Source organism: Panthera pardus, unplaced genomic scaffold, assembly GCF_024362965.1.
Source record: "Panthera pardus isolate Hobbes unplaced genomic scaffold, ASM2436296v1 HiC_scaffold_8, whole genome shotgun sequence".
Taxonomy (NCBI): Eukaryota; Metazoa; Chordata; class Mammalia; order Carnivora; family Felidae; genus Panthera; species Panthera pardus.
In genome coordinates this window covers 8,225,997-8,238,446 of record NW_026527013.1, presented here as the reverse complement: position 1 = coordinate 8,238,446, position 12,450 = coordinate 8,225,997, and the positions used below count along the sequence as shown (strand labels likewise).

Below are 12,450 nucleotides of genomic sequence, written 5' to 3'. Positions count from 1 at the left end.
ACTGGGTATATAATTATAGGTTGACAATTATTTTCTCTTAGCCCGCTGAACATGCTCGGCTTGTAGCTTCCATTCTCACTGTTAAGAAGTCGGATCTTGGGCGGAGGCGGTAGCCGGAGTTCGGGAGCTCAGGGACACAGAGGCACAGGGAGCTGGACCAGCCAGGCCACCATGCCCTGTACTTCTGCGTGAGTGTCCCCTGCAGCGGCAAGGACTGGGCGCTGGGTGCTGTACCAGCAGATCGTACCCAGCTTTGGCCCTTCTGGGAGGTACTCACGGAGCACCCGGTGGCTACCAAGCTGGGCAAGCACGGGGAAGAGGCTGCTGGGGGTGAGACTGACAGACTCCTCCGTGAGCGGGAGGTAGCCTGGCTGCAGCAGGCAGACGTGGTGGTGGCAGAGGTGACCAAGCCATCGTCGGGTGTAAGCTATGAGCTGGATCCAGGCGTGGTCTTCAGTAAGCGAATCCTGTGCGTATTCCGTCCGCAGTCAGGCTGAGTGCTTTCAGTGATGACCCGGGGAGCAGCACGCTGCAGGATGTTTCAGGTCTTGGACTATGAAGAGGGACAGGTGGAAGCCATAATGGATGGACACGTTTTTAAAAAAGATTTATTTATTTTGGGGAGAGTACAAGCGGGAGGAGGGGCAGAGAGAGGGAGACAGAGGATCCAAAGCGGGTTCTGCGCTCACAGGCTCACAGCACAGAGCCTGATGGACGTGGGGCTCGAACTCACAAACCTGGAGATCATGACCTGAGCTGAAGTCAGATGCTCCACGGACTGAGCCCCCCAGGCGCCCCTGGGTGGATACTTTGAAGCTGCCCCTGTCGAGCAGGTAGCTGCCTCCCCTCACCCAACCAATTGACTTAACCCTACCTTGTTATATTCTTCTAATCCCAGACACTTCTCTAGCACTCTGCCTACGTCTTAGCCCCAGTACCAAATTAAAAGGTATGTTTAAAATTCTAAAACAACAACCAAAAATCACAAACAAACAAACAAAACCCACTAGGATCTCAATCAAAATACTCTTTCCTGTGACCTGTTTCTGTCTTTCTGGTTTCTTTGGGGATTTCTTTTTTTCTTTTTCTTTTTTCTTTATTTATTTTGAGAGAGAGAGCGCACAAGTGGGGAAGAGAGAGAGAGAATCCCAAGCAGGTTCTGCACTGTCCACACAGAGCCCACCTCGGGGCTCGAACTCACAAACCGTGAGATCATAACCTGAGCTGAAGCCGGATGCTTAACTGACTGAAGCCACTCAGGCGCCCCTCAGTGTGGATTTCTTTTCGTTTATCCCATTTGAGAATCCTTGACATTCTTGGCTCTGGTCATTGGAGTCTGCCCATAATTTTGGAAGTTCTGTTATCCTCTCTTGGAAGAGCTGCACTTGCCTCAAACAGCCTAACACAGGCAGCCGAGAGCAGGATAGGAAATTCTGGGGTGTTGCCCCTGGTGAGAAGAGATTCCCCCAGCTGGGGGCTAAGTGTGAGCAAACCCCATGTGCCCGGTTGCACCAGTATGGAGTGGAGTTGCCATCTCACTGAACTGGTAGAAGGCAGGAGGGTAGAAGATATCAAATACTGGAAACGCTCACTATTGTAACTGACTTTTCTCATAGATTTTCTTGAATAGTTGATTCCTCATTTACTGTATGCCTTTAGAACCCCTTCCAGAGACTTTAAATGGTTGTTATTTTAATACTTTCCCCCAGTTTTCACTGGGGAGGGGATCTGGGAAGATCGTCCTACTAACATGCAGAAAAAATTCCCTTTTAATAGTTCTGGATCTTTGCATTTCCCATTCAAATATTAAATATATTTTTAATGTTTATTTATTCTTGAGGGAGACAGAGTGTGAGCAGGGGGAGGGGCAGAGAGAGAGGGAGACACAGGATCCAAAGCAGGTTCCAGCACAGAGCCTGACGTGGACTCAAACCCACAAACCGTAAGATCATGACCTGAGCCGGTTAGATGCTTAACCTACTGAGCCACCAGGCGTCCCTAAATATTAAATACATTTGAAATATTACATACATCAAATCATTATTCTGTACACTTAAAACGAATATGGGGGCGCCCGGCTAGCTCAGTCAGAATGAGAGACTTTGGATCTCAGGGTCATGAGTTTGAGGCTCACGTTGGCACAGAGTTTACTTAAAATAAATAAGTAAATAAATAAATAAAACTAATACAATGTATGTGTCAATTATATCTCAATAAAATGGGGGGAGGAAATCTCTTAGCCAATGTGAAAAAAGCTTAAAATGGTAAATTTTCTATATTTTCCACAGTAAAACATTTATATAAAAAAATGAAAACATATGTACACACACACAAAAACACATTAAATGTAACAAAAATTTAGAAAACAGAGGCATGTAATAAGCCTTACTTATGATTCAAACATATATATATAATATATATACATATATATATATTTTTTTACATTTATTTTAAAAAGCAAGAGAGTGGGAGAGCGCACGATCAGAGGAGAGGGGCACAGGGAGAGAGAGACAATCTTATCAGGCCCCATGCTCAGTGTGGAGCCCGATGCAGGCCTTGATCCTATGACCCTGGGATCATGACCTGAGCCGAGATCAAGAGGTTCAACCCACTAGGCCACCAAGGTGCCCCATGATTCAATTTTAATTAAATAAGCTTATTTAAAGTTTTAAAATAGATAATAATGGGGCACCTGTTTGGCTTAGTTGGTAGAGCATGCGACTCTTGATCTTGGGGTCATGGGTTCAAGACAGAGATTGGGTTGGGGCGCCTGGGTGGCTCAGTCGGTTAAGCGTCCGACTTCAGCTCAGGTCATGATCTCACAGACCGTGAGTTCGAGCCCCGCGTCGGGCTCTGGGCTGATGGCTCAGAGCCTGGAGCCTGCTTCCGATTCTGTGTCTCCCTCTCTGTCTGCCCCACCCCCGTTCATGCTCTGTCTCTCTCCGTCTCAAAAATAAACGTAAAAAAAAAAATTAAAAAAAAAGACAGAGATTGGGTGTAGAGATTACTTTAAAAGAATAATTAATAACTAAATAAAATAGATAATATATAACCACATAGTTTAAAAAATATGGATAAAATGTGTACCGTGAATTACTACGTTTCCCACTCCTGTCCCCTGTCAAAACAGTTCTTATCCCTTAATATTAAGTAACGTTTGGTATTTATTCATTCTTGTCTATACTCACATTTATCAGCATATATTAGCAGATATGTATTTTCTTACTGTTGCTGTTGTTTTCATTGATTCACTTAGATATACTAATGGAGGGTTTTTTCTTAATCTTCTAGAAGCTTTAATACTTCAACACTTTTTCAAAGTTTATTTATTTTGAGAGACAGAGAGAGAGAGAGAGAGAGAGAGAGAAAGTGTGCAAGCTGGGTAGGGGAAGAGACAGACGGAGAGAGAATCCCAAGCAAGCTCCACGCTGTCAGTGCAGAGCCTGACACGGGACTCAAACTTCAAACAGTGAGATCATGACCTGAGTTGAAATCAAGAGTCAGACGCTTAATCGACTGAGACACCCAGGCACCCTGTGTTTTTGCTGTTATACATGGCCCTGCTGTGGGTGGCTCAGTCGGTTAAGCATCTGACTTTGGCTCAGGTCATGATCTCACCCTTCATGAGTTTGAGCCCCATATCGGGCTCTGTGCTGACAGCTCAGAGTCTGGAGCCTGCTTCAGATTCTGTGTCTCCCTCTCTCTCTGCCCCTCTCCCGCTCATGCTCTGTCTCTCTCGCTCTCAAAAATAAATAAAAAATTTTTTTTTTTAAATTTCAGAATGTGGGGCCCCCAGGTGGCTCAGTCGGTTAAGCATCTGACACTTGATTTCAACTCAGGTCATGATCTCTGTGCTGACACTGTGGAGCATGCTTGGGATTCTATGCCTCTCCCCTCCTCACGCTCTCTCTGTCTCAAAGTAAATACATAAACTTAAAATTTTTTTTCAGAAAGCATAAAAAGGCTTTATCAGATCCTTGTATCCTTTTAGTGTTTCTTCCTGCAAACTGAAGCAAATATAAAGTTAAATACTGGTAGGGCGCCTAGCTGGCTCAGTTGCTGGAGCATGAGACTTTTGATCTTGGGGTCAAGAGTTTGAGCCTCGCGTTGGGTGTGGTGCCTACTTAAGAACATAAATACGCTATTTTAAAAAATAAAGTTAAATGCATATATTTATCCCTTTTTACATGAAAGGAGACCCTTGGTAGTTACACTTGGGGGAGGCACCTTGCTTTTCGTCTACACCCTGGAGGCCATCCCATGTCAGTACATATTCTCCTTGTTCTTTTTTTTTTTTTTTTTAACTTTTTAAAATGTTTATTCTTGAGAGAGAGACACACAGAGCGTAAGTGGGGGAGGGCAGAGAGAGACAGAGAGAGAGAGAGAATCCAAAGTAGGCTCCAGGCTCTGAGCTGTCAGCACAGAGCCCAATGCGGGCTCGAACTCACGAACCACGAGATCATGGCCTGAGCCGAAGTTGGAGCTTACCCGACTGAGCCACCCAGGTGCCCCCCCCTTTTTTTAATGTTTATTTATTTTTGAGAGAAAGAGTGGGGGAGGGGCAGAGAGAGAGGGAGACAGAGGATCCAAAGTGGGGTCTGCCCTAACAGCACAGAGCCCGACGCGGGGCTCGAACTCACATACCGCAAGATCATGACCGACCACCAACGTCTTATGGAGTCTCCTGTTTCTTCTCACTTGAGTGATGAGTAATCTCCTGCTTCTACAAACAAGGCGGCAACAAATAATCTTGCATTTAAGTCATTTCACGTGGCAGCGGGTACAACTTCGGGAAGAATTTCCAGCATCCAGATGACGGGGCCGAAGAGTATAAGATCCTACCAGATGCCCTCCGTAGGCTTGTGACATGTGCTCCTGCACCAGCAGACAGTACCTGGGCGTGCCCGTTCCCCTACAGTTTTTCTGACACAATTCCACCTGCCCCCTCGTCAGGAGAATCCAGTGCTCAGGCCCTGACCGCGTACTTCTGCCGTGGGTACAGCTGCTCCTTCTGCTGCTTCCTGGTCTTCGGGTGTGATGTCATGTGTCTTCTGGGGCCCCAGACCCAGGGGCTTGTGCTTCTTACCCTTGTAGAATTCCCTGAGGTTCTCTTCCTGAGTCTGGCTGATGATGGCGAGAACACGGGCAATTGAGTTGCCAATAACTCTGGCAGCACGAGGCACCGCTGCCACTAAGGGAAAGAGCCATCCTCCTGATCTTTGTTTTAATTATTTTTTTTTAGTTCCCTCAAATAATAATAATATGATGATGATTTTTTAAGAGCCAACACTGTCAACACCGTTGGAGAAGGTTCTCATGGGTGCCAGTTTTCTGGTAAGCCCCATAATGTCATCACTTCTCACAGTGCGGTGAGGTGGGTACCATTATCATTCCCATTTTATGAATGAAGAAACCGAGGCAGAGACATTTACTGACTTGCTCATGGTCACATGAGTAGTAATCAAGGAACAGGAATTGAAACGGTAGTTTTGTCTGAGCTCTGTAAAGCCACCCTCTTAGACAGCTTCTCTTCCTGAAGGAGAAGGGAGTATTAGGGATTGGAGCATAGAGCAGGGGGGAAAAGGTTACAAATAGGAATCTTGGAGGGGGGATTCAGGCATCCCCACTCATTAGTCAGGTGGCTTTGGTAAGGTGATGCCACTCTCTAAGCACCACTTTCTTCCTTTTTAAATTGGGACAGAGGGCCATTATGATGGGATACAGGGGCCAGCACACTGTTAAGTGCTCAAATACACACATGAATATACATGTAATAAACATTATGAAGTGTCCACTCTGTGTCAGACTCTGTTTTCACTGCTGGCCAACACAACAGTGAACTAGGAGACAAAAATCCATGCCCCGGATATGCAAACAAGAAAAATAAGTAAAAGATGTATCTCAGATGGTGATAAGTGCTAGGAAATAGAGAAGAGGAGGAAAGGGTTGGGAGGTGACTATTTTTTTTTTTTTTTATGAGTCATCTCTGTGCCTAATGTGGGGCTCAAACTCAAGATCCCAAGATCAAAAGTCATATGTTCTACTGACTCAACCAGCCAGGAGCTCCTGGGAGGTGACTATTTTAAGTAGCCTGGTCAGGACCAGAATCACTGAGTGAGATGTGAGTTAATGCCTGGAGAGGAGGGAGGAGCCATGAAAAGATCATGAGGGGCGCCTGCTGGCTCAGTTGGTGGAGAGTGCTCTTGATCTCGGGGTTGTGATTTCAAGTCCCACGTTGGGTGTAGAAATTACTTAAAATCTAAAAAAAAAAAAAAAAAAGAAGAAGAAGAAGAAGAAAAGAAAAAGTCTCAGAGCATTTCAGGCAGTGGGAACAGTGAGGGCAAAGGCCCTGAGGTGGGGGAATGTGTCTGGATTGTTTGCAGTGCAGCGGTGAGGTCAGCGTGGCTGGAGGGAGTGAGGGTGGCTGGAGGGAGATGAAGGTGAGAGGGTCACAGCTCCAGGTTCTGCAAGGCCTCTGGTTTGCAATTAGCTTTCCTCTGAGGTAGATGGGAGGGTGGGCTTTTTCGGCGGAGGGTGGAGTGAAGCAAGCTCTATTACCAAGAGGTAAACTGGGGTGTGGAGGTGGGCGCTGCTTAGATTTATTTACATCTGCTTACAGGTTTCAGCGCGGCTCAGCAAGGAAGACTGGGGGGCGCCAGAAGGCCGCCACTATTTGAGAGGCGCTGGGAGCGCGGCTTCAGAACGCTGGACAGCGCCACGCGCGTTGCCGGGATACCAGGGAAGCTACGGCGGGCGCTCAGGGCGGAGCTTTGGGAAAGCGTCCTTTTTCCAGTCTCTAGCTGCGAGCGCCCGGCGGGAGACACCTCTGGGGCGTAGTCATGGGCCGAGCCTGCAACAGCGTCCAATTGGAAGTTTGCGGTCTCCCTCACAAGGGCGCGGTGTCTTAGGGCGGTGACTGCAGACTGTATAATACTTTTTGTTCCAAACGGGGCCTATTGAATGGGCATAAGAGGGGCGAGCGGTGTGCACCCGGCGGACCTAAGGGCAAATAAGCGGTTTGGTAAAGGACGTGCTCGCGGGGGCCAGAGTGGGCCGGCTTCTGCGCCCCTTGCCCAGGTTCGAGACGTGGCTGGCGGGGGTTCTCAGCAGATCTAACTTCCCCTTTCCTGGGATCGCCACAGCTGCCCAGGGGAGCCTCCAAAAACGGGAATTAGGTAGTTGGCCTTAAGAAGCTGGTACTGAGGAGCGCCTCGGTGGCTCAAGTCGGTTAAGCGCCCTACTCTTGATCTCACCTCAGGTCTGGATCTCAGGCTAGTGGGTTCAAGCCCCCAACTTTGGCTCCGCAGAAGGCGTGAAGGCTTCTTAAAACACGCCCCCCCCAAAACCTCAAACAGTGGTTACTTAAGTCTTGGGACCCTGAAGAGCAGGAGTCGTGAGATTTTGGGGCACAGAGTGGGGAATGCAGAGCCTCTGGAAAGAGGAGTAAGGGGGGGTTGAATACCTCTGTCGTTGAAATAGGCTACTTGGAGCCTGGTGTTGGTGGTTGTCCTAGGAGGACAGAGTTTGTTTTCTCTGGTTTATCCAGCCAGGGATGATGGCTATCTTTCCATGACATTCTCACTGCGACAGCCCGGTGCCAAGTAGGCTAAGCTTAGCTGCCAGCTTCTTGGGACATGCTGGGAAGGGCATGGGTCCAGGACGTACGACCCCCAGAGAACGACTTCCATGGTGGCACCTTAGACTTTTCTGTTTGTCTCCCAGTAACGGTAACAGAGTAGGGACCCTCGACTTCCTGTGGCCCGAGGCAACGCAATGCCCCTCTCTGGGCCAGTCTGCTCTGTCTGGAACTTGCAGTCATTACCCCTTGCGGGTCTAGAGAGCTTTCCTCACCTAGTCCAATAGACTCTATCACCTAAACCACCCTGAACCTCAGCCCCGACGTTCCAGAATTCAATCAAGCCTCTTTGCTGGTTACCTGACCTCCATTCTCACCTCTCCCACACACCTGTTCTTTGCCCAACAAAGGGCTGTTCTGAAGCATGACTGAGCCTGGGTTCTTCCCAGCTCAGAATCTTTCCATGCATGGTTCCCCCCTGCCCTCAGGATAAAGGTCTGAATTCCACTGCTTGGCTGTCGAGGCCTTGTACTGGTTGCCCCCCGCTGACATCTCCATCTTGCAACCCCACACTTCCCATCTTGCAACAAGAATGCTTCGCTCACCTGACTTCAGCTCTCTGAAGTCCTCTCTCACCACCCAGCTGAACTTCTGTGCACGGTGTTCCTCTGCATGGCATAAACTGTGCTCACCCGCCCTAATATACCTGGTTCCATTTAACTGTCCTGTCTCAAAACACAGGTCTTTCCCAGCACTCCCTGCACCAGCTAGGACAGGGCCCTCTTGGTACCAGGAGCCACAGGAGAGCAGGGTCCAGGTTCATATTCCCAGCACCTTGCAAAGGACTGATATCCAAGCAACTCTGCTATATTCTCAGCACCCATTACCGGACCCATACATAAGCAATACCCAATAAATACATGTGCAGTGAATGCAACAATGAACACATGAAGTTTGTTTATTCTGGGATGGGTTAGAATGAGCATCCAGGCCAAGGCTTGCTGGTGGGTGGCCCAAGATTGTGTCCAGAAGTCTCAGGAGAGGCCTGCAAAGGGCACAGACAGTGTGGGACGGAACAGGCCATGCTGACCACACAAGAATGGTCAGTGGTCAGAGGAACAGTGCATGTTTCCCTGCCAGAGTGGAGGCAGCTGGGTGTTGACTTCCAGGTGAGACTGGACCCCACTCCAGAGGGACAACCAGGACCCTAGTGATTCTGCTCAATGCAGAAAGGTGGAAATACTGGATGTGCCCCACTACTGCTTAGAGGGCCCCTTTGGTCCTAGGTCTCAACCACCCCACACCTCCCCGTGGGATCATCTGAAAATCCCTGCAAAGCTCTGCCCCGTGACGTCACCTCAGCCCACCACACACGGCCAGCTGTTCCCTCAGTAGAGGTCTTTCTCCTTTCCTCCCTCCAAAAGCATCCTGAGCCCTCTGGGGCGGTGTCCAGTCCCAGGTCCCTGACACTCATGGTCTATCCACCAAATAACCCTATCCTGATCAACTTGCTAAGCTTGTGGGCCCACTGGCTCTTCCTGCTGATGCTCCTGGTGACCTCCACTGGTGACTGAAAGACGCGTGTCACCATCCTCTCTGGCAGCATGCGGACCGAAGCATCTCTCTGTTGCCTACCGTGTCCCTGGCTGAGGAGGACCCAGAGAAGCATCTGAGAACCTCCTCCAGGCTGGCTTCCTGGGCTTGGAGGGCAGCAGGCTGGAAAGGATTCGATCAGCTTTCAATGGGGGACAGGCCAGCACCCAGGTCTTCTCCATGCTCATGGTGTCAGCCACACCTTCCTGAACCCAGCTCCCTGGGGTGGCAGTCCTGAGGGCTGAGATACTGTTCCTGATCGGCTGCACCACAATGCCATTAGCACCAATGAAGTCCCCAAGCAGTTGGGATGCCAAGGCACGTGTGCTCATGAGCTGTCGCTTCAGGACAGGCACTGGCCATGCTGACCGTGGCGATCCTGGCTGTGGTCAACAAACTCCCAGGGCTGTTCCAGCAGCATGGGATGAAGTCTTCACCCAACGCTTTTGCAGGCTGTTGAATACTGTTCTCCCAAAAACATACGTCCAACTCCTAAGTGCCAATACCTATGAATGTGAAAGATCTTGGGATGTGCTCACCCACGATTAGGGTGGACCTGAAATCCAATGATTGGTGTCCTTGTAAGAAGGAGATCTGAGACCTAAGAGGCTCTCAGGGAGGTCATGTGAAGGTGGAGGCAGAGACTGGAGGAATGCAGTCACAAGCCAAGGAATGCCCAGAAGTCACCAGAAGCTAGATGAAACAAGGAAAGATCCTGCTTCTCAGATACTGCTTTCTTCTTGGCAACGAAAGTCTCTCAGATCAGTAACACTTGTCCTGGCTTTGGGAGCACTCAGGCCAGGCCCAGGGACTCAGACGAGCATCCCTCAGCGACCAGCAACCTGGAGATCTGCCGTTTTTCACAAGAAGAACATGGCACCAAGTAACAGCTCCCTGAGGTCTCCACATCAAGGTGGCCTGGGAGTTTTCTCCAATGCCTTCGAGATTCTTACCCTTGTGAAGGGTCTACATTCAGAAACTTCAACGTGGTGGTGGTCACTGCTTGGGAAACTGATGGCGAGGAAACCTGAGCTGAGAATACAGGCCCATAGCTTGAAGGCATCTGGAGGTGGGGCGGGGGGACATTCTTCCCCGTGGGTTCCGGAGTGGTGCAGGTCCTAGGTCCTAGGTCTCCACCCACAGCCTGGATCTTCTCATTTCAACACAGGGTCCCAATGATCTCCTTTTCCCAGCCCCTGGAGGTGTCCAGGAGAGATGGGTCATGGACATATCATATCCCATCGAAGTCTGGGTTGGGACCCATCCCTAAGGCCTGTCTCTCGTCTCTATTAGTGCACATGCACACACACATCCAGTGTACTGCAGGCCACCTTGGTGCTTGCACTGTGGACTGCCTCTTGGGTGGGCATCACACCATCCCTCCCTCTCCCCACGCTGGACCACTGGTATCTGGGTCCTCCTCTGCTCCAGCAGAAGGCCAAATTCTTCCCATGTTTTTTTTCTTTTTAAGTGCACAACACCTTTCTTCCACCTCTTCAAGGCGAATCTTCATCCTTTGAAGGCACACTGGATTTTCTGCCTCAGCTGAGGAGTTCTGAATCGAGAATGGTTTGCTCTTCTCCCCAGGGCTATGGTTCATCAAGCACAGGAGGCCAAGGACTGCCTGCAGTTCAGAATTCGAATGATGCCTGGTCTGAGGGATAGCAGAGAGATGGGAAGAGGAGAAGGGTCCCTGCAGACGTGCAGCCCAGACTCACTGGAGAGGCTCTTCCCAGACAGAGTCGAAGCCTGGGCAAAGGCAAGGACAGCGCCGCCCCCGCCCACCCCCTGGGGCAGGGCCAGAGTGGGGAAGGGCTGCTCTCAGGGCAGGTTTCTCCACCTCCACGTGGCTGACCCTTAAGCAGAGTGGTCAGTAGCATCCTTGGCCCCCGCCCACTAGGTGACAAACATCCCCCAGTGCAAAACTGGTGTGATTGAGACGCACCACTGCACCACTCCAGGGAAACCCGTTAGAACAGGGCTGGGCGGCTAGAAAGAACCCCGCCTACACACTCGGAACCTCTGGGCGGGGGGCAGCACCACGAGGCTGCAGCTGTTGGGGACACAAAACCACACCATCCAGACAGAGAAGGTTCCAGGCTGGGCTTCCCAGATCTTGGGGTGCTTTAGCCAGATTCAACTGGCCTTTTGCAAGTTGGGTTACACGTACCAAACCTACGTAGGTTCCACTCCGCAGTGGCATGAAACTGTACTTAAAGCTACGCCAGAATTCGCGGGGCAAGAAAGCAGGCATCTGACTTGTGGGAGCAAACCCCTAACAGGAGCGTAGGCCACTCTGCAGACCACCTGGAGCCCCCCGGGACACTGACAAAACAAGATCCCGTGTTACCGGGTTGCTGGCCCTGGCCAACCTTGGAGTGAAGGCATCGAGAGGCCTGGAACTGGACCCTTGGGTGACGAGGGACTGTCCTGCCACCCCCGCCCCGCATTCCCATGCTGGGAACAGTGGGGGAACCTGCCCATCACACTGCTGGTGGGTCAGACACCCAGGCCTACGACGGGCGCAGAGTTTTCTTTTTCTTTATTTGTCTACATTCAGCTTAATTCAGATGTACTGCCTGAATGATCCAGACATACAAAAAAAACCCCACTCTTTCCCACTGGTTTTTAAAATAAAATCTTCACTTATAAAACTGAAACACTAAAGCATTAAAATACAGAAAGCTCGTTTAACTCACTTCACAAAAGCATTAACAGATGATGTATCCCTTCTGGAGCTATTTAAAGACAAACTGAGTTAACGCTAACACCAATTGTAAATAGACAGAGGGATACTTAACTGTAAGAACTCAAACTCTACTCAGACAAAGTTGTAATGGCAACTAACAAACCATCGAAGACACGGAAGTCCCAAACACAGCTAAATAAGGGTCACAGGACGGGTCACGGGAGTGACCAGCTGCACCGCACAACACAGCAATGTGGACAGGTTGGGGCGAGGGGGCCTGGAGGGGCCAGCTGACATGTTAACTGTGATGCATAAAACTGAATCTTACGACGAGGGGGAAGTGCAGAAGGTACAAATCTTCACCCCTCGGGGGGCTTTATCTATACTGGTAGTTCATGCTGTGGTCTGCGTTTCTGCCGTAGCCGCCCTGTGAGGACTGGTAGGAGCTGGGAGGGCCGCTGTAATTCTGGCCGGACCCGGGGGAGTTGTAGTTGGACTGTGACGAGTAGCCTCCTAGGGAAGAGAGGGGTGGGTTAGAGCCAAGGGGCGCGGGGCTTGCCCCGCAGTCAGAGCTCCGGACCACGGCCAACAA

The 12,450-nt window shown here is 50.0% G+C and overlaps 1 protein-coding gene across 2 annotated transcripts in view; it reads right to left on the bottom strand.

Annotated features, from left to right (window-relative positions):
• Window positions 1-11,693: 11,693 nt before the first annotated feature.
• The window catches only part of ILF3 (interleukin enhancer binding factor 3), a 28,477-nt gene continuing 27,720 nt past the window's right edge, over window positions 11,694-12,450 (bottom strand). For both annotated transcript variants that reach the window (XM_019427724.2, XM_019427727.2), the window contains exon 20: window positions 11,694-12,371. In XM_019427724.2, the coding sequence (XP_019283269.1) occupies window positions 12,235-12,371 (137 nt within the window). In that variant the 3' untranslated portion in view covers window positions 11,694-12,234. The remainder of the gene's footprint in view (window positions 12,372-12,450) is intronic.